Here is a 22,576-nt window from a genome sequence, read left to right on the forward strand (position 1 = left end):
GAGTTTATAATTTAGATATTTTAACATTAAAAAAATTATTTATCATGTTATGGAGGTCATTTGTGTTCACTGAATACAATTCTGAAAATGAAAAGAATAGAAGATAAAACTTTTGTACTCTCACCAACCAGAAATAAAAATCTTGGTACCATTTTCACTCCAGATATACATTTCTCTTTGCCCCTTCCCGAACTTGGAGTCATACAAAGTTTTGTAATGCCTTCCATTCATTTAATATAATGTGAGCATTTCCCTGTGCCATTGCCTATCTTTAAAAAATGATTGTGGCAGAGTCTTCTAGCTGTTCCTCAAAATCCATTTTCTTCTCCTCGGGCATGCAGCTAGACTACAATTCCAGGATCCTTTGCAGTTACATGTGGCCAAAAGAATAGGAATGCATGTGATGTGTGCTATTCCTGGGCCAATGCTTTTTTTTGGCGGTACGCGGGCCTCTCACCGTTGTGGCCTCTCCCGCCGTGGAGCACAGGCTCCGGACGCGCAGGCTCAGCGGCCATGGCTCACGGGCCCAGCTGCTCCGCTGCACGTGGGATCCTCCTGGACCGGGGCACAAACCCGTGTCCCCCGCATCGGCAAGCGGACTCTCAACCACTGCGCCACCCGGGAAGCCCTGGGCCAGTGCTTTTAAGAGGCAGATGTGTATCCTTTATGTTATCTTTTCTTACAGCTAGATGTAGATGATGACAAGGCCCTAGGGGAATTCAAAGTCAAAGGATGGAAGGAGCCTAAATTTTTTAATAATCATGTATTGAACACAATGTGGGTGAGAATAAACATCTATTGTGCTTGAACCATTATATATTTGGGGGTTTGTTTGTTACAGCAATTTTGCCTACTCTGTTTTTCATTGTATGGATGTACCTTAATTTTTTAAGAGATATGTTTCTTGTTAGCCTGTAATAAGTTATTGAAAATGGACCCAGTGACTGAATTGGGTCTCTCTGTGTCCACACCTCTCTGCAATACGTCTTTACTGCTTTTTCCAATAAGAGCTCGTGTTTGTTTCCCCATTTTTTGAATCTATTCTGCCCTTCTGACTTGTTTTGACCAATAAAGTGTGATGGAAGTGGCATTTGGGGACTTAATGAGTTCAGACTCTAAGAGGCCATACAGCATCTGCTTTTGCTCAGGGTGGATCCATCCGCTGCATAAAGAAGTCCAGGTTATCCTATTGGAGAGGGAGTCTACATGGGGAGATGGGTCCTAGAGGATAGAGGCCATGTGGAGAGAGAAACCACATAGAGGAGAACCAAGGCCCCACACATATGTGTGAGCCAGGGTAATGCCACGGAAAAAGAGAGACCCAGCCATCCCAGTTCACCCTCAGTCATTTGAGCCATCCCAATGGGAGTGCCAGACTTGTGAGTGAGGCCATTGTAGGTCCTCTAGACCCAGTAGAGCCCTCCCAGCCAACACTATGTGCAGGAGAGACAAGCCATCCCTTCTGAGCTCTGCCTAAACTCCTGACCCACAGAACTGTAAGTAATAAAAGTAATAAAATGATTAAGTCGTGAATATGTTGACTAACCAGCAATAAATAACATGGATACTTATATGTTTCTAAAGTTTTGTTCCTGTAAAGGACACTGATAAGCATCTTTGTACTAGCTTCCTTGTCCATCAAGAGATTTTGTGCTGCTGAACTTGTTTAAGTCTGGAAATTGAGTAAGGAGCCATGTCTCCTCTCCATTTTGGTGCTCAGATTAGGTTTCTGGTCCCTGCTATATAAATGAAGTAATATTTTAATAGGCTGCTATCTATTCAATTCCTATAGGCACCACGATCAATTAGCTACTACTAAAGATTCCTGCTAGTCAAAATATTTGGTTAACATTTTGTCTCTATTGCCCATTATAGTAAATGCACTAACCTCGTCTCTTGTAGTTAATTGTTGCCACTTGGCCTTTGTCATTCTGGGATCCCATCGTTTTCACGGAAATCATGGAGCCGATTTCAATGGCAGTATCTTCTACCATCACCATAGCCTACAGAAGACAGCCATCACAGAAATTTGTGAGGACACAAAAGTAGCCTATCATTAATGCCTTTCCCAATGCCTCAGTGGGGTGAGTGACCTCTCAAAGGACACAGTTGGGGGTGGGTGGGTGTGCAAGTGAGATTATATATGCACCCCATCATTCCAATCTCTCTGAGTCTTTGACTCCTCCTTCCACATTGTGCCAGGAAAAAATCTGGTATTTTACCTTCAGTGAGCATAGGCTATAGTTGAGTTCAAGTTTCAAGCAACCAAGAAAATCATTAGACACACTTCTAAGTGTAAGATCTTTTTTATTTTTTTGGTTGCACCACGCGGCATGCGGGATCCTAGGTCCACGACCAGGGATCGAACCCGCACCCCCTGCAGTGGAAGTGTGCAGTCTTAACCACTGGACCACAGGGGAAGTCCCTAACTAAGAGCTTTAGTAACTGTAATAATGACCCATTATCAATACATTTGGTCTAATCCAGTGTTTTATATTCCTTCCTCTTTTAGTCTAATAACTTAAAATCCACTATTATTTCCATTTCTGTCAATTAGCAACATTTTGCAATTATTTTGGAGTAAACCATCTCCTTCCATGTCAGACTTTGTACTTGCCCCCTTGGAGCAAACTGAGATCTGAACTGGGTTAGCTCTAGAGGTTATGAGAAGTAGTTGGAGTGGGTCTTGAGGTTATTATGGGGTCTTAACACAAGTTCCCTCAGACACAAGAAGGCAAGCAACTCCAAGATTCTCAGCTTTTCCTAAGTCAAACTATATGGTTCCTATTCCAAGTCTCAGAGTTCTTCTTACCAGTCAGTGCCCTAACTTTCACATACAAGATTTTCAAACCTATGAATTCAATTCTGGTTGAAATTCGGTAACCCACAAAATTAAATTCTGGGTCAAGGTCAGCCCTGCAGCTTTAAGAAACAGGTGATTCTTTTAGAGCCACTATAGGAACTCTCTGATTCTCTGTGACTTGAGCTAAGAGTTAATGATCTGAGCTTGTCATTTCTTGTAGAAGCATCATTGCTATCATAACGGTCATCTGGTCCCTCTTAGGGCCACAGAAGGCATTTCATCACAATCAACCACAGGTGATTAAGTATGATGCCACAGGGTATCATGGATACTCAAATCCCATTTCCCCTTGCTAAAGAGATCACTATGGTGTTCAAAGCTAAGGATAAGCTCAGAGCAACCTCAGAATCCCATTTTGAGGGGCTGTTTCTTAGGACCACTTCTTGTTTAAGAATCATGTTAGTAAAACAGACTCATACTAAGTATTTCACCAGAGAGAATTTAATATAATGAACTGGTTAAATAGATGTTAAAGAACTTAAAAGCACACATGCGACACTGAGGTAACACAGAGATAACTGCTGAAAGCAGTTACAAGCCCTGGAGCTGGGGAGACAAGGAGAAGACTAGAATTTAGATTGTTGGAGGAAGTGATCTGCAGAACTGGGACTCAGATCTTTGACAAAAGAACATCATTCAGGTGCTGTTAGTACCTCAGAGGGGTCAGTTAGTTCTGCCAGTGTGTAAAAATGAGTCAGGGACTAGAAGCAACTGTCATTACCGGGATGAAGAGCTGTTGCCTGACAACACTACCAGGAATAAGAAAACAAACAGGAACTTCTCTCCTCCTCCTGCCTTCCAATCTCCCTCTAGTGGTCCATATGGGTATAACCACCAGCCGGCAAAGACCATGTGGTTTTGCAGAATCCCAGCCCCGCATCACAGAGCAGAGTATAGACGCATGAGATTAGAGCTGAAAGACTGTAGCTGGATGGGGCAAAAAATGTATGTCTCCGAATATGCTGGTGTATGCGCGCGCACACACACACACACACACACACACATTCTAAGAGTCTGATACACACTTCACGTTAAAAATAATTTTTTCTCATTACAATAGCAACATGTATTTCTTTCCTTCAGAAAGTACAAATAAGCTCACAGAAGAAAAAAGGATCCATCCTACTGCTGAAAAGATAATCTTTGTTAACACCTTCATTTAGATCCTTCCAGACCTTTTTCTCTATGTGTGGAGGTATATTTTTGCATGTAATCACATTGTACATAGCGTTTTTTAAACTGCTTTAGAAAACACCTTAATGTATGGTAAACAATTGCACACATCAACACATATTTATTTATTTACAACAGTGGATTCCAAACTGTCCCTAGGAAGTGTCTTATGAGGTACTTCTAGGAGCCTGGGAAGGAGGCCTTTATGGGAGGTCCCTGCGTTCTCCTTTGTACCCTTAACCACTACAATTCTGCTTTTACTGTTTTATATATTTGATTTCTGTGTTAAGATTTTGTGAGGGAAAAAGAATTCCACTGCCAAAATATTAGAAAACCACTGATTCATTGTGTGAATATATCATTTTCCATTTTCATGATTACAACAACAAAGGATCACTTTGTATATGAATTTTTGTCCAAAGTCCTAGTAACACGAGACACCATGCTTTTACTGTCTATATGACAATACCGTGAAATTATTTTAATCTGTATTTTTTGAAGTGCTAATGAAATGGACAAGGTTCTGTCTATTTCATGGTCATTTGTGTCTGTGGCAGTCTTTCTTTGCAAATTTGAAATTTTAAAAACATAGCCGTAAATCCTTACTTTCTCCCTAATATACAGAACACACGCCTCTTCCATATCCCCCAGTTCAAGGAAACTCTGATTTTAAATATCCACTGCTCGCCCAGAACCCATCTCCCTGCCCTCCCCTCTTGGTAATGATCCTCCTTCACTGACAACATAGGAGCTCCCTCATCTTTCTGTTACAGTACCCCAAACACAGCCATGTCTAAAGCTATCTTGATTTTTCTTCCTGGCTCAGAGGATAAAGGCTTGTTGATCTTTAAGACAACCCCTCTACCTGAGCTCTTGATCCCACCTTTGCTTGTCTCCTCTGGGATGATGCTCACAAACTTTGTTGAATGAATAATGGATCTTTCTTCATCAATTCTCTCACCTTTATCTCTTTAGTAGGTCCAGCTTCTCTCACTCTTTTGGCCCCATTTCTCTTAGCCTGTTCAGGTGATGAAACCACTTTCTGTCTGTGATGGTCAGTTTTATGTGTCAACTTGACTAGGCTGGGGCACCCAGTTATTCAATCAAACATGAGTCTAGGTGTTGTTGTGAAGGCATTCTGTAGATGTGATTATCAACTACAACCAGCTGACTGTACATAAAGGAGATTATCCTGGGTTATCTGGATGAGCCTAATCCAATCAGTTTAAAAGACCTTGAGAACAGAACTGTGGTTTCCCTGAGGACATGAAGGAGAAGAAATTCCATCTGTAGACTGCAGCTTCAGCTCCTGCCTGAGATTCCAGACTGCCATTTACAACAGCCTGCCCTATGGACTTCAGACTTGACTATTCAACCCCTACAGGCATGCGAGCCAATTTCTTTTCAAAAGTATATATATATATATTTGACTGGTGGAACCCTAACTGATACACTATCCTTAAAATTAGAACAAAACTATACCCTGCTTGATCCTACATCTCTCTGTTATCACATAAACTTGGCCTTCCCTTCTCATCTAAGCCACTAAAAACGTTATCCTATATTCATCATCTCTACTCCCTCCCTTTGCAATTACCCTTTGAGCTACAGTCCCATTTATTCAACTGGCGAATTGTACATACTCTTGTGGGCAGCCCATGGGCAATCTCAAACTCAGTACATCAAAAGTTCTCTCATTATTCCTATTATTTAGATGTATGTAAATTTGTTCTTCTTTTGGATGCCACATGTCACACTCAAGGCAAAAGTCTGGAAGTCATACTAGACATTTAAATACCTAAGTACCAGCCATCTAAATAAGTCATACTGTCCATCTTCAGTGCCAGTGTTGGAATTCAGGCCTTCATTATCTCCTGCCTCAGCTTTTGTAACAGATTCCCTTAGGTCCCTTCCTCCAGTCTCATCTCCTTCAAACCTGTTCTCTAGAGTGCTCGTCCTCTGATGCAAGGTGCCCAAATTGCCCAGCCTAAATCTCAGTGACTCCTTTGTCACCTCCAGAAAGGGATCCCTCAAGCAGACCACCAACATAAGGAGCTTTTAAAAAAACCCAGATTAGAGCCCTACTCAGACCTAATGAATAAGAATGTGCAAAGTGGGGCCTGAAAATTTTATAAATATTTGTAAAAGACTATCCAGGTAATTGTGATCAGCCAGGTTTGGGAATCACCAGCCTTCAGGGTAAGTCCAAATTCTGTCCCTGATCCGACACCACTACTCCCAGCTTCATCCCTCAGAACACATCATGCTCCAGCAATACTGACTCAGCCGGAACTAATGATTCTTCCAACTCATGTTGTTTACCACCTCTCTGTCAGGAGTGTCTTCTTCCCTTATCTGCCTGGGAAATTCCTACTCGTCCTTCAAAAACTCTATTCAAGCATCATCTAGTCTCTTATTTAGCCAGTAAATATTGACAAACTAGTAAAATTGTACACATTAACTATGTGCAGTTCTCTGTATATCAGTTGTACCTCGACAAAGCTGTTAAAGCCTTATTGAGGTCTTACTACGCACCAGGCTCTGAGCTAAGCATTGTGATATAGAGATCAGTAAGCTACATTGGTAGTACTGCCTTCAGTCAGCTCACCTGCCATTGGAGAAAGAGACATACAAATATACAAATTAATACAGTACAGTGAGGTAAATTCTGTGAGAGTCTGTGGTAGCCTGAATAATGCCCCCCCCACAAGACAGCACGTCCTAATCACCCAAATCTATGAATATGTTTACTTACATTGCAAAACAGATTGTGTAGATATGATTAAGTTAAAGACTCTGAAATGAGGAGAGTATCCTGGGTTATTCTGGTGGGCTCAGTGTCATCACTAGGGTCCTTTTAAGATGAAGGCAGGCAGGAGGGTGAGAGAGAAAGAGAGGCTGGAGGGAGATTGGAAGATGCTATGCTACTGACTTTGCAAACGGAGGATGGAGACATGAGCCAAGGAACGCAGGTGGCCTCTAGAAGCTGAAAAAAGCAAGAAAATGAATTCTCCACTAGATCCTCCAGAAGGATCCAGCCCTGCCAACTTTAGTCCAGTGAGATCCATTTTGGACTTGTAACCTCCAAAAATGTAATATAATAACTGTGTTGTTTTAAGTGACTATGTTTGTAGTAATTTGTTACAGCAGTAATAGGAGGCTAATACAGAGGCCAGCACAGGGCACTACAGATGTACGTAAAGTCGTCTCTACATCAAGCTATGGAGTGGGAATGGGATGCTCAGGAAGAATTACCTAGAGGTGATGACACCAGAGCTGAGGGAGATTGTGTTTCAGGGAAATGGCCCAGATAGAGAAATTAATATGTACAAAGGCACACACAGAGAGCATGCAAAGTGTTTCAGTGTGGCGTGGCTATTTGTATTAAACAGTAAAAATAATATCAACAATACTAATTCTGCTAACAGTAAATACTGTTTGTATGCCAGACACTATTCTAAAGCACTTTTTAACTGTGAGCACTTTACAAGTTTGTATTATTATCTTCATTTTACCTGTAGGAACACTAACATTTCGAGGAGTTAGGTAACTTTACTGAGATCATAGAGCTAGTAAAGGGCAGATCTAGAATCAAAACCTTGCTGGTCCGTCTTCAAAACCCACTAACTGCCTCTCTAATACATTCGCGGGGGGCCTTAAGTAAGCTGGTATCAGGGTAGCTGAAGATAAATGAACTATTAGAAAGATATAAATGAGGTGAGGATCAGGAAAGCTTGGTATATCGTCTTGTTTTGGACACTGACAGAAGATGGGGTTGATGGACAGTCAGACGGCCTCCAAGTTTCTATGATCGTGGTTTTGCTGCTGCTCCAGGTAGAGCCTTCCTTGACTAACTTAAATTACTTCTGCGTTACAAATGCACACTTTGCATAAGCCTCTTTATTTCATTTCTTCCTTTTCCGCTAATGGTTGAGGTGGAGATGGGGGCGTATGCACCAACTCAACTGCGGACCTCATTTTCCACATCTGTAAAATACCCTGAAGTAGTACCGAAACTGGCTGTGCTTCAGAATCCCGTGGGGAAGCATAAACACAAGGTGGATTCCTCGCCCCATTCCGAGATTCTGATTGAGTAGTACAGGGATGCGGTTCCCCCACATTCTCCCAAGTAATTCTGATACGCGGCCAGGGATTAGTGACCAGGGGCTGGATGACTCTCTGGGTTCTTCAGGTTCACCGTACTTGGTCCACTATTTCGTGAAGGAACCTCCCCTTTCCCCTCCCGTGCCCCGCCCCCGCCCCACCCCTTGCCCTCTACCTTCCCCTGACGTCGGCTCATCGCCCCTCCTTCGGTCGCTCCACTGGGTCTCGCCCAGGTCCGCCTTTCCCAGTCCCTCTCCTGCCTCCCAAAATGGCTGCGCTGTTGCCGGGCCCGCAGCCATGGAACCGCGTGAGGCTCCCTAAGGCGGGGAGCCGCAGCACAGTGATCGTACACGACCCTGGCGCGGCGCTGGGTGAGTGAGGCGCCCGGCGAGGGGTGCAGGCTTTTCCGGCGGAGGCGTCAGGCAGGCGCACGTGCGCGGGGTGGGGGCGGGACTTCCGGAACCCGCGGGACGCTGCGCAGGGCCGCGACCGATAGAGGCCTGGGTCCTAGAGCTTGTTGAGGAATTTTGCAGGCATCGTCGTTCCTCGCTGGACCCACCGAGTCTACCGCAGGGCCTGGCTGGGGCGCCGAAGGCCCAAGATCCAGCCCCGCACCGAAATGGGGAAAGAGGGCGGACGCAGCTAGCGTCAGGAAAAATTGCTGCTTGGGGACCTGCGTTCACTCAGGCCACCAAGTGCTGTGGTTACCCCTCAGTCTTTCTCGACCTCTGCCTCTGAGAGGCTGCGGGTCGTCACTCAAGCACTCTACAGTTAAACCGCAATCTTTCTGGATCCCTTGTTTCTTATCTGTAAAATGGGGTTAGTTTTCCCTATCACCGGGTTGTTGGGAGGATCTAATGATGTCATTTAGGAGAGCGTGGTCTAAAGTGTTCTATCAAGGTATGGTGGCATTGCCGTTATTAGGCAGTAGGGCAGTACACGCTGGGCTCAGGAGCCAAATTACCTGGGTTTGAATCCTGGCTCTTCTCTGCTGGAGCTGGGGTGAGGAGTGAGAAATGTCATTATTTAACCTTTCTGGGCTTAAGCGCATTTTCAAATGGGGATAAAAATAGTACTTGCCTCATAGAGCTGTTGTGATGAAAGAATTAACATTATAGGTAAAGCATTTGGAACAATGCCTGATACAGTAAATAAACACTCAAATGACAGCTGTTATTATTAAATACTTGTAACTTATATAATCATCACATCCCCCTCCCCATCCATCCATCCTGCTCAGTTTACAGATTAATCTTACCCCTTCCTCTATTCAAAGATTCTTTAACAGGATTCTGTTAGGCGTGGAAATTCACCAAGTCTCCCCCCACCCCAAAGGCAGCCCATTCTGGCCTCCAATAGTTCGTATAGTAAGAAAGTTCTCCACATTGTGTGTAAGTCTTCCTTTGCGTTACTGCCACTTAGGCTGCTACTGCTACCCTTAGAGCCACAGAGAACACATTTACTCCCATCTTCTGTTCATAGCTTTTTCAGACTAGGAGGCTGTACCTTGTTTTACTAAATAAGCACCCCGTGTTCAGTCAGACATTCATTATGTAATATAATTTCCAGCTGTTAAAGTGATTTCTCTTCTGAATATATTCTTAAAGTGGTAGAGAAGTATACAACACGTCCCACCTTTAAGGTACTCGAAATGTTAAGTGTACACCAAATGACTGCAGAGTATTCGTATGAAAGATTATTAAAATCATGATAAAATGTGGTGTAAAGATGTACATTCTACTTTAACACATGTTCTCTTAATGATTTCCTGGACTTGATATCTGTCACTGTACGATCACTTCCTTCCTATGTCACTTCTCACATACTTGGAAACATTAATTATGTTCTTACAGGTGAGGCTGATTATGTTAATTTGTTCTTGATTTCTTTAAAACATAAGGAAATATTCTTCTTTCAGTGTATTTTTTATATACTTAATGTAGAAATGCATATTAAGTCTTACGAAACATCTCTGCTTTAGACCTTTGCATTGCAGCTGTAATTAAAGAATGCTGTCTCGTTACATTGTCACTGAAGAGCCAAATCTTAGATGCAGAAACAGATGTATTATGTGCAGTCCTTTACAGCAATCACAACAGAATGGGCCGCCACAAGCCCCATTTGGCCCTCAAACAGGTAAGGTGGGAGCCCTGTGTTTAATACTCAACATGTTTGAGTTGATGAAGATGGAGATCACACTGCCATTTAATATTTTGTAACTTAATCGCAGTAACTTACTTGTGATTTATAGGTCATCTTGCAATTGCATGTGGGCTTTTTTTTTTTCTTCCCCTGAAAGCATTTCAAAAAACAATTTAAAAAGGAACTGTGTTGGATTCTTTCTCAGTCTTGTTTCTAGTAGGTAGGTAATTTTTTGTTTTTATGTTTACTTTTTATTTATTTATCTTATTATAGGTAATTTTTATGAAAAATTTTCTTCATTATATGCAATCTATAATAAAGTACCATGCCTCTGCCTAGTTTAAAGATTGAGTACTTTGATCAAGACAGAGTTTTGGATTAAGAAACAATTTTCCTGACCATAATCAAAATCCCAAAATCATAAAAAGAACAAAGTTGCAGTCTATTTATTGTGGGGTATGTAATCTAATCGGTAATATATTGAATAAGTTTATAACAAGTTCTGTAAAGTGGTTTTGTGTAACTTTTGGAGTTTAAGACAAAATTGGGCCCTCCAGCTCAGGGACTACACCACAGAGTAGAGCCTCCTAACCTGAGTTCCTTACGTGTCCATTCATTCATTCATTTTATTAATTCTCCAAGTATTTTTGAGTCTTTCTATGTGCCAGGCACTGTGCTTCGTGCTAGGTGTACAGGATGAAAAAGACAGACATAGTCTCTAACCTTACAGATTCATGCTCTCTGATTAGTTTTCCATTCCCGTTACTTAAGGCAAAAAAGATGAAGATTTTTTCATCAAAGAAAGATTTGGGATCATGGTCTTTCTTAAGTTTTCTTCTCTGGGGCAGCTTTTATCTCCTTCTGAGTCTTTAACGCCAAAACCAAACTTACCATCTCAGATTGAACATACGTATTTCTCCTCCTGGCTTCCAAGTTGTGAATAATTATCCGGTCAGAAAAATTTGGTGTTCTGTTTTCTCTGCTGCTTTCTTTTACGTAGCTCTCCTATCCGGCCAACTGATCAGTCAAAACTTTCTCTGCATCTAGTCCCTTTTTAGTTCCGGCTGCCATTTCTTTTTTCGGACCTTGTCAATTGTTAGTTGTCTTGCAATTCTGACTGGTCTTTCATCTTCCAGTCTTTCCTCCACTCTGGCATATTCATGTGTACCAAAGCCAGGTTAATCATCCTAAAACACAGCTTTAAGTTTTAATATTTCTCCACTGTCTCCTGAATAAAGAGGAAGCCTCTTAGGTTAACTTACAAGATCCCCCGTGATCTGGCCTCTTCAGTTTTCCTTAACTCAGGCTTCTCTCTGGACTTCATCTTCATATATTTTGTATTTCAGACGGCCTGAACTCTTCGTGAGTCCTCCTACTCACCACATTCGTTCCCTCCTCTGAGCCTTTGCTCACCTGGTCCTGTATGTTTACAATGCCCAATCCCTCTATCACTTGATCCCTTATGTCTGTGGCACTTACAGACTGTTGAAATTTAGTACTTAATAATTTACTATCTTGTTTTAATAGTTTCACTATTAGAAATCATGTTGCTTCAGAAAGAATATAATCTTGAGAATAATCTTATACTTACCTTGGTCTCCTTTATAGCATCAAGCACATCCTGGCATGTAGTACAATAAATTCTTAGTCATAACCTGATTTGAAGAATTTATTTGGCTGGATAAATTTCAAATTTTTAACCAGAAGCAATTGCTTTGGGCTATGGGTTTCTTTACCCTTAAAAAAAGGTATTCTTTGGTATTGAGTGTATTTCCATACTTTGAAATTTTGTATTTCTTTGTTTTCCTGGTCACATCAGTGGCTTTGTCTGTGTCACACATGAGCTGCTCTTCCCCTTTCAGGTTGAACAATGTTTAAAACGCTTGAAAAACATGAATTTGGAAGGTTCAATTCAAGATCTCTCTGAGTCATTTTCTTCTAAGTAAGTGGTCCAGTTGCTTTGTAATGGGCTTTTTGGTGGGCTGGGAACCCAGTGTCTTGCTGTGACCTCGCTTTAGACTTTATTCACTTACTGTTAGAATATAAACAATTATACCTTAGCTGTACAAATTTTGTTTCAATAAAAGTCCCCTGGTATTCTGTGGTAATCTCCCTCTGTCGGCCAGTGGGAGGAAATGATGTGACATTGAAATCTGGGTCATGGTAGATTATTTTGAAACAGAAATGTCAGTCAACTTCAGTGAGTCATTATTAAACATAACTACCTCAAACTGAGCTTAAAGCAAGTCTGCACTTGAAAACTGCTATATAAGTGCTTTATATTTAAGAATGAAAATAATGTACTTTTCTATTTTTCCCAAGTGAAAATCAGCCTGTAAATACCAAAGCATGTGTCATCCCTAGCCAACCAGTGGTGGAACTGGTGTTGATGAAGATTTTGGGAGCCTGCAAGTTGCTACTTCGCTTGTTGGACTGTTGCTGCAAGACATTTATGTATCCTTGAATCAATTAAAGTACCTTCTTCTGAATTGGAATTGTTGGGATATATTTAATAGTATTTCTACTTGAAAGCTAGGGAGTCTGTAGGAGTTATAACTTATGGGAATTCTTAAAATTTTGCTCTTTGGCTTCCTTTTCCTGGGATTTGCCTGATATAGCCATTGCCAGAGACTTCTGTCTCTACCTAGTATGTATTATCCTAAGGGCATTGACTGTTAGAAATTCTTAATCTTAGAAACTAAATTTATATGAGACCTCTAGCAGAGTGTGTATTACTTTATTTTTCCTCTAGCAGAGTGTATATTACTTTATTTTTAAGCTTCCATGACTTAAATAGAACATGTTTTAATTCCTTCAAGAAAATTCTTTCTACCTTCAGTCTATTTTTTTCATAAATGTAACTTAAAAAACCCTAAATTCCTTTGATTTTGTTTTCCAATTTTAACTTGATTCTCCAGCTTGACTGTGAAACATCTAGGTTTGCAAGAATTCATTATTTTAAACCTTGTGATGGTTGGGCTGGTGAGCAGGTTATGGTATGTATGTATGTACCTTTGAAATCCTTTATTTCTCTAACTCAGACTAAGTTTCTTATTAGTAGTTTTCATATTTGCTTTCCCATGGGATGCTGAAGGTGCAGGAATTCTGTTTCTTCATTTGATCAGAGTTTATCTGGGGTAGATTGGGAAGCTAAGTGTTGATGGTTATGTCAAAGGATTAGGCTTTGAATCTGAATCCATGAGATCACCTCAACACTAAACAACTAAGCAAATGAATTCCTAGGATTAGCAGCTGGAATTTAAAAAAAAAAAGGTTCCTCTAATCATTCAGCAGCTGGGCCATTTAAAATGAAGGTGTTCCTGAGCAGTCTGTATCATGTGTTTCTGCCATTAGGTTTCTAACTTTTAAAGGCAGTGACCTTCCTTATGTTTTCTAGATTCCTTTCTTCCACCTGAACCACCACTGCTTTTTGAGCCATAGTTAATTGATGTAAAGAACACTGATAATACTAGTTGCAAGCCAAAGAGCCCTTCCCTTGCATCTCACAATATATATTATGAAACTTATTTGATGGATAATTGGATTCAAAATCTGCCCATATTTATAAGGAGACCTATTTTGGGCCATTTTAAACAATTGGTTTGATGAGCTCTAATTTGAATGAAAACCAAAAAAAAGAGACAGAAAATTCTCTCTAAACCTTGCTTTGATATCTTAACCTGGATATCTCAAGTACTATTTCCAATCATCTTATTTTTTATTCTGCTCATTTTTAGTGCTAACAGTGTTAGAATTACTAATCATATTATTTTAAAATGTCAAACCTTCATTATTCCTATAATGAAAATAGCTTTGATTTTTGCTGATTATAATAATACATGGTTATATTAAGAAACTTTTAAAAATAGAAAAATGCAAAGAACCTGAAATTTGCCTAAAATATCATCATCTAGATAAAACCACACTTAAGATTTTGAGGCACATCTTTTGAGATATCTCTCCATGTAGTACTTTATTTGGTTTTATATAGCATTTTATACTTGCATTTTTTTGGTTAGGCTGGACTAATCTAGCTCTTTGCAAGTATCCACTTTAGCATTTTTCTTTATCTATAGCGGCAGATTCACAGGCATTATTTTCAGCTTTGACTCTCTTATTATTATTTTTCTTACTTTTTTTTTTTTTTTTCCTCTCACTGTTGTGGCCTCTCCCGTTGCGGAGCACAGGCTCCGGATGCGCAGGCTAAGCGGCCATGGCTCACGGGCCCAGCCGCTCCACGGCATGTGGGATCTTCCCGGACGGGGGGCACGAACCCGTGTCCCCTGCATCGGCAGGTGGACTCTCAACCACTGCGCCACCAGGGAAGCCCTGACTCTCTTATTATGATGTAGTCTGCAAATGATAATTACTAGCTAATTCATGAGATCCTTCTTCTTTCTCTAGGGTTCTCTATAAAGATGTTTTAAAAAGGCTGGTTTCTTTATATGAGCCATTGTTTGGATTACTTCAAGAGGTCTCCAGGATTCAACCATTGCCTTACTTCAAAGGTTTTACCTTTCCTATTTTTTTTTTCCTCTCACTGTTGTGGCCTCTCCCGTTGCGGAGCACAGGCTCCGGATGCGCAGGCTAAGCGGCCATGGCTCACGGGCCCAGCCGCTCCACGGCATGTGGGATCTTCCCGGACGGGGGGCACGAACCCGTGTCCCCTGCATCGGCAGGTGGACTCTCAACCACTGCGCCACCAGGGAAGCCCTGACTCTCTTATTATGATGTAGTCTGCAAATGATAATTACTAGCTAATTCATGAGATCCTTCTTCTTTCTCTAGGGTTCTCTATAAAGATGTTTTAAAAAGGCTGGTTTCTTTATATGAGCCATTGTTTGGATTACTTCAAGAGGTCTCCAGGATTCAACCATTGCCTTACTTCAAAGGTTTTACCTTTCCTTCTGATATTGCTGAATTTTTAGGAGAGCCCTACTTTGAAATCTTTAAGAAAAAAATGCCTACAGCTTTTGCAGCTAAAGGAGTAACTAAACTGTTAAATAAACTATTTTTAACAAAAGAGCAATCACAGAGGTCCAGTGAAGAAACATTACTTAGAATTTCCAAAAAAGCTAAACAAATGAAGATCAATATTCAGAATAATGTGGATCTTGGACAGCCAGTAAAGAATAAGAAAATCTTAAAAGGTAATTTGCTTTGATATGGCACATACTCTAAAAAAAACAAACAAAAAAACTTTTGAAATTACAATGTAGTCATGCATTGTGTAGGAAGAAATTCAGCATCTTTCTTAATTTTAACTCTGATGATTCTTAGAGAGGTATGGTAATACCTGTGTTTTCTCAGCTTGAGCAAAAAAGTTGTTTCTGTTGTTGCTTCATAGTTCTTTGCTTGCTTAATTCCCTTTGTTTCTCTTGTAGTAATTTGGCAAGAAATGTAGTCATGCACATAAGAATTTGTTGATTTGAAAATAGTATGCCTAAGTTTTTGTATCTGTGATCTTTCCATCTTCACAGAAAAGTCATCAGAATTTGACGTGAGGGCTTTCTGCAAACAGCTGAAACACAAAGCTATTCAGGTTTGTCTGGCTTATTTTAATATAGCTTATGATTTCTGCTGATTTGTAGAGTAGATGCCACTTACCAATGGCAGAGACTGAATCTTCTGTTTTTATCCCCAGCTCTAAGAGTAGTGCCATCTTAGTTCTCAGTGTGTTTCTGAATGAACAGAGGCATTCCCAAGGGATTTGAGTGCATGTAGTTAGTTCAGTTAATACAGTGCCTTCAGAAACATTTTACTAAGAGTTTTGCTAGAATTTTAAAGTGATCCTAGGATCCATCATAGGAGTGGATTGTACTGCAGCTTAAGAGTATGGGCTTTACGATCAGACAGAAGTGGTTTGAGTCCTGGCTTTGGTTTGTACTACCCTGTGACTTATGTAAGTTTCTTGGCCTGTCCATACTTCTGTTTCTAATAACAGTATGTACCTCATAGGGTTGTGCCAGTTTTAGTTCATGTAAAGTGTTCAGCACAGAGTCTAAAGTGTGGTAAGCATTTAATTGGTGTTAGATATTGTTAGCGACTTTCATCATCATTATTGTCATCCTCATCCTTTGTCATGAGGCTTCTATTTCTTTCTTCCTGTCAGCATTCAAGCTTTAACCTGATTCCTCTCCTTGGCCAGTGTCTGCAAATTCTGTTTGTTCTGGACCTGACATAGAAAAGTACATCAATGTCATCCTCTTTCATCAGAACTTTCAGAAGTTACTGATTAGCTTCTTGAATTCTTTTACCCTTTCTCTTTTCAAAACTGTTTTCTTCTGGTTTCCTTCATGGGTTATTTTTTCCATTCGATTCAAGAATTCTTAGTCATTTCTAACGAGTCAGTACTTTCTTGAAGGCTTACAAGGATTCCAGTTTGCATTTATATTTTGTCCGATTCACAAGTTCCAGAGGAAGATATGATCATCATCACACTTACGTTGCATTTACTCTTTGCCAGGCATTGTTCAGAACACTTTATATGTGTTAACTCATATAATCCTTGCAAAAGCCCTGTGAGGTCGGTGCTATTATTACTGTTGCCATATTTCAGATGAGAAAATTAAGGCACAGAAAGGACAAGAAATTTGCACAGGCCACACAGCAGATATGGGGCAGAACTGGGATTTGAATGCAGGCACTTTGGTTTCATAGTCTTTGTCCTTTATCTTTACACCAGTCCTCCAAATAGTTTCGTCAGCTCTCTCTCTTAATAACTACGGCTCTCTGTGACTCTTGAAACTTTCTGCGGTCCGTCCACCTGTTCCTAGGTGAGCTGTTTCCAGCATCCCTCTTATTCATGACCAATGACTACCATATTTTTAGCATTTAGCACCAATATGCTTAGCTTGCTTTTAGGTCAAACTTTTATGGATCACCAACACAAAGTGTTGATAGGTCTCTGCTTTCATATTTTCTACTACTTTATGTTCTTGAGAGTGAGAAATTTGGAAGAAGGTAAGTTTTGAACAGAGGATGGAAGCAGACCTACTAGGTGGCATATTTCAATAAACAGTAAAAGTTGATAAAATTCAAACTTGACTTGATATAGAAAGATGAGGTTGAAGAGACCAAAGGTGCCACATCAAAAGATGGTTGGATTGGAGCTGGAAATGTTGCTCAGTTAAGCATTTTTAACATACATTCAGCAATCATCCCCATTTTCACATATTTTCAATAACATTTATGACCCATCACTGAGGAGGGTGACTCAGGATATAGAAATAAATGAAAAACAAGTTGTGGTAGTCCAGTATTAGAGGAAGAGGGCTCTTCAGTGATTTTTTTCCCACTAGATAGGCTTTGACCAATACTTAATCATGTGGAGTTTTATTCGTATGTATAGGTTAAATAAATAGATATGTATGCAAATATTTATATTGTTACCTGTATACAGCTGAATTTAGCTATAGATGGGATCTGTTGTAGCACAGAGGGGAAAAAATCTTGTGTTAGAAGCAGTGAATAAAAACATTTTTAAGAAAAAGGAAGGGAATTCCCTGGCCATCCAGTGGTTAGGACTCTGTGCTTCCACTGCAGGGGACACAAGTTCAGTCCCTGGTTGGGGAACTAAGATCCCACAAGCCGAGCAGCACGGCAAAAAAAAAAAAAAAGAAAGGAAAGCATAGTGGGCTGAAAAAACTATTTTTCCTTCTTTTAAAAAGACATATTTTCAAATTTTTATAGTCTGTGAGTCAACTTCTGTTATATAAGTCAGTAACAAATCCAATATATTTTTTTCATCGTTCCATATTTCAGGCGAACAGTTTTGAGTTTAAATGTTCTCAATCCAAACTAAAGGCAACCAAACGTTCTTCTTGGAAAGCAATAGGAACTCCCTGTGTAAAAAGTCTTGTGCAAAGAGTCCGAGAAACTGACACTTTCGTACAACTTTCTGAAGAGATCCAAATGGCAATTCTGTGGTGTAGGAGCAAAAAACTCAAGGCTCAGACCACCTTTCTGGGTAATAAACTTCTTAAAAGCAACCGGCTTAAACATGTGGAAGCTCAAGGCTATAGGTAGGTACATCACAAAAATTGTATTTCTTTACTTTTTCTATTATCATTTAGGGCAAAAGTATATATATTCAAGTTAGCCTTTTTAATGTCCAGTAGTCTAAAATTGAGATCTACTTAAAGTACAGTTTTGTTAAACCTATTACAGTACAGTACTATATAGTCGATTGTGTTAGTTGGGTACCTAGGCTAACTTTGTTGGACTGACGAACAAATTGGACTTACGAACATGCTCTCGGAATGGAACTCGTTTGTATGTAGGGGACTTACTGTATCTATTCAGGGCTTTATAATGGTTCCCGTGGGTGAATCACAGTCTAAAATTTGTTAAATTTTCTTTAACAATTTATGGAAAAGATATTCCTATTTTAGTAAAAAATATATATATTGATGGTTTTATAGCAAGTTTTCATTAAAATCTGTTGGGGAAGTTAAGGGTTTTTACATTACATTCTAGAGTAGAAACTCAGCCTAAGATGGAGGTGTTCTGTTCAAGACTGCATGTAAAGTCAGAGATAGATGAGGCAGAGATGATAATTAAAAGTTAATGCAGAGGGTAAGAAACTAGTAGTTATTTGATTAGACCATTATTTTGCACCCCACAAAAATATAGTGTCCTTTCATTCTGCCCTGGTTTGCTGTTTCAGTAATATATTTGTAGTACATTTGAATTTTATTTAATGTCCACAATAACTCTGTGAGGTAGGTAGTAGTATTCATATTATATAGATGAGGAAATAGAGGATTTTACTCAGGGTATTTATTAGCGCTGGAGATCTAGAACTCAGTGCAGATCCTCTGATCCTTCTGTTTTCATTCTTCCTATTTCCATTTCAATTGGGAAGTACACCTACCCTCTCCTCAATTAAAGATTACTGCTAAAAAAAAAAAAAAAAGATTACTGCTTATGGTAAGACAAAATGGTTTGGAAACAGAGATCATGAATTACTACATTAAAATGGGCTTCCTCAAAGTTTATATTTGTTTAAACAGGAAGAGGGTAGGGTAGGAGATACAGACTCATGCTAATCTTTTGCAGTCTATCACAAACAGGCAGTTAGCAGGGTACCGATGTACCTTGTGGCAGTGTACCCTATTCAGAAGCAAAACACCTAAAATAACGGGCCATTTGAGTTCCAAATTCCCAAATTTGAAGATGATATATGAATCACAATTAGGGTAGCTCAAGGCTGTCATGATGTCTATGCCAGGAGCCCTGTTTTCTCATTTTACATAAACTCCCTCTTCACTTTTATTCCTTTTTCTTTGTTCATTTCCTGCTGTAATATGAAGCTGTTAATCCAGAAATGGGTTGATGCATCCTAGCAATTTTTCTATTTGTGATTCATCTTTTCCCCAGTTCCATTCCTATTATATTATGAACAGATTAGCAATTATCGGGGAAGAGCTCTGGCACTAAAATATGGAGATATCTCACCATTCAGTTACCTTGCTACTTGTAGGAGATACTTTACTTTGGAAACATAATGGGGACACATTTGCTCACAATCTAAATCAGAGGGAAGTTGTGCTCTGAAAACACAGACCTGGGTTGAAGCTCCTATTTCCTTATTTTTCCTTATGATTCTGGAGTTGTACACAGGCATAGGACTTATAAATTATGTATTTTTCAATTGGAAGTTGGTAAAAAGGAGACAAAAGTTTCTGAGAATGTTTTTCTGCATCTTAACAATCTCCAATTTTTCCTCTCTCTGTCTTAAAGTTTGCCAAAGAAACTAGAGTGCATAAAAACATCAATTTGCAACTGCCTTCGTCATGGCTCAGGTAGCAAAACTTTGAAGAATCATCTGAGACGAAGATCACAGAATAAATTTTCATTGAAACGAAGGAAACCACAGAGAAAGTTGCAGTCGACTCTTTTAAAGGAAACCCGGCAGCCCCCTCAAGGGACTCAGAGTGCTACCGATATCATTAAAGGGAGACTCTCACACCCTACAGTTCGTACAACTGATCTCTACCCTAACAATAAGCAAGTGTTGAGTAGAAGAGTTTCAAGTCCTGTCATACAAACTAAGGAGAAACAAATTCATGAAAATCTTACAGAAAGCAATGAAAATGAAACTGCTGCTTGGACAACGATGCAAATAAATAAACATAATACATCAGGAATCACTAAGGAGACAGACGACATCGATGATATTTTTGCTTTAATGGGAGTTTAGATGCTCATATGTGAGACTTTTAACTGGTTAACCAACTGCTCCAGTGTTCTGTTTTAAGTAGAACAGCTGAGATCTGGAAAGATCTGAAAGTACCATTTGGACTCAGAGGAGCTGCTTAAGTGCAACATTGTAGAGCAGTTCATTTTAGTTCAGTAAACACTTGTCATAGCTTTGTGTCATTTAACTGACAAGTATTTGACTAACAGTCAATTTTTGACTTAATTAGGACCTGAATAATTAGGTTTGCAAAACCTACACTGTGCCTTAGGTAAATGGGGAGTGGGGGTGGGGAGTAGCAAGGAATCACCGAAAAGGTCACTTTAGCCTTAATGGCTCCATTGTAGCTAAGTGCTCTTCTGAACACCAAGGTTTGTAGCTTTTAACAGTTGTGCCCTCTTCTGTCTGTTAGAATTATCATAGAAGTTTTGCCACTATTACCAGGGAGTGGTCACAACCATTATTTCACTTCATTTGTTAACCTTACCACACAGGAGGGCATATTAAAATGCTTTTGGAGTTCCAGGAAGTTTATGGGGGCTTTTGTTTATTTATTTGGGTGCTAGTAACTGAGTCCAAATAAAATTTTTTTCAAAAAGGATGTAAAGTGACTTGTGGTTATACACAAAGTAGAAGTAGGTGAGAAAGTTAGATGAAAAGATAAGGCTAAGGAGACACAAAATCAACCAACCCAATGAGGCTAAAAATAAATTCATAATTTGGTGCTGATGTTGTCACCTGATTATTTGTATGCTGCTCATACAATTGCTCTGAGAAGGTAAATCTTACATATTTTCAAATAATGATGTGAAGTTTGAGGTATCTTTCAAATGTTCTAGTTTTCTAGAATTAGGTTAATAAGCTATTCAGCAGGTTATAGGCTTAAGTTTTCTGTTTATATACAGTAATTTATAGAAAAATGAAACAGTGCCCTAGTATATACTGCATCCTTCCTTTCCTCAGCCATCCTATCATTTTTTAGCATCCTTTTTGTTCTTTATCTGGCCTTGTTCTTTCCTCATCTGCTTTCTGTATATTTTCCCACTTACCTACAATACTGTATCAGAGGTTCTCAAACTGTAGGATGTTTTGAGAATCACTTGGTGGGTTATTTAAAAATGCAGGTTTTGAGTCCCTTCCAAAGGGATCGATAAATATGGTTAGGGGATAGGACCAGAAGCCTGCATCTTTATTAAGGGGCTCAGGTGATTTTGATGCAAGTAGCCCAAAATGCAAAGTTAGATAAATGCTGGTTTAGCTTCCTTTTCTGAAGCCTTGCTAAATATCCTATTTAATTCAGAGTTCTTAATCAATCTCTAGTCACTTTTTATTGTTTATATTTCTCCTGGTTTCCTACCAGGTGGTAGAGCTACTTAGTGCTTTAAAACATGGACAATACCAAGGAAGTCTCATTCATGACAAGTCTAGAAATAGCCACCAGCTTCTAAGATTTAAGGTCAGGTCTTGCGTCTACTTTTCTTGCACATGCCTCCACTAGTCTTGTGGAGCTAGTAGGTTTCCCTGGTCTTAGGTCCCTCCATCTTTAGTGGCATTATTGTCTAAGAATCATAAACTTTTACAGCTGGAAGAGACTTTGGAGGTCATCCTTCACTGGAAAAAAGAGTGGTTCAGTGAATTGTCTAAGGTAAAACTGGATTAGACTATAAGCCTAGCATTTTTTTTCTACTTCATTAATGTTCCTTTGGAGTATGTTTCTTTATCTCCTCCTTCTCCCATCTGCCCCTTAAAATTCTGGGGAAAATGTAAAGAGCTTCATGTGTCCATAAAATGATAATTTATATATAAGGAACATAGTATTCTATATGTTATTTTTTCCAAACAACTTAAATTCAAATGTTTTAAATTTTTAAAAGTGAAATCTTAAATATACAAACCCATAACTTATCCAGTAAATTAGATTAGAAAATACTGTTAGCGTCATCATAGTGAATACCAATTTAATCACTTTGGGTGGCATTAAAACACTCTGGTCATTTTAAGAGCAGTGTGGTAGACCTCCCATATGTCACTTCAAACCCTCTTGGCCTCTTACTTGACCACTAGTATGGCAACTAGTTTCAAGCAGGAATGGG

General features: G+C 39.6%; 1 protein-coding gene across 2 annotated transcripts; it reads left to right on the plus strand.

Moving 5' to 3' along the window:
* The first annotated feature begins 8,321 nt into the window (after window positions 1-8,321).
* On the plus strand, window positions 8,322-21,212 carry RMP64 (ribonuclease MRP subunit p64). 2 transcript variants are annotated; one of them, XM_024735409.1, is made up of 10 exons: window positions 8,322-8,511; window positions 10,122-10,276; window positions 12,145-12,224; window positions 12,605-12,736; window positions 13,201-13,278; window positions 14,687-14,790; window positions 15,175-15,432; window positions 15,763-15,824; window positions 18,047-18,306; window positions 20,027-21,212. In XM_024735409.1, the coding sequence occupies exons 1-10, from the start codon at window positions 8,409-8,411 to the stop codon at window positions 20,484-20,486; spliced, it is 1,692 nt and encodes a 563-aa protein (XP_024591177.1). In that variant the 5' UTR covers window positions 8,322-8,408; the 3' UTR covers window positions 20,487-21,212. The 2 variants fall into 2 exon arrangements, with proteins under 2 accessions (XP_024591177.1, XP_024591178.1); XM_024735410.1 differs by lacking the exon at window positions 14,687-14,790 and having other exon boundaries at window positions 15,071-15,432.
* Window positions 21,213-22,576: the final 1,364 nt, after the last annotated feature.

The sequence above is a fragment of the Neophocaena asiaeorientalis genome, unplaced genomic scaffold (genome assembly GCF_003031525.2).
Source record: "Neophocaena asiaeorientalis asiaeorientalis breed wild unplaced genomic scaffold, Neophocaena_asiaeorientalis_V1.1 scaffold136, whole genome shotgun sequence".
Lineage (NCBI taxonomy): Eukaryota > Metazoa > Chordata > Mammalia > Artiodactyla > Phocoenidae > Neophocaena > Neophocaena asiaeorientalis.

What these genes read in the sequence shown, in the direction of transcription:
- RMP64 (XM_024735409.1), top strand. Translation starts at nt 8,409, where the DNA reads ATGGCTGCGCTGTTGCCGGGCCCGCAGCCATGGAACCGCGTGAGGCTC. An exon ending in TCTGAGTCATTTTCTTCTAA is followed by an intron (nt 12,225 to 12,604) that starts GTAAGTGGTCCA and finishes ATTTTTCCCAAG; the next exon opens with TGAAAATCAGCCTGTAAATA. An exon ending in GAATAAGAAAATCTTAAAAG is followed by an intron (nt 15,433 to 15,762) that starts GTAATTTGCTTT and finishes CCATCTTCACAG; the next exon opens with AAAAGTCATCAGAATTTGAC.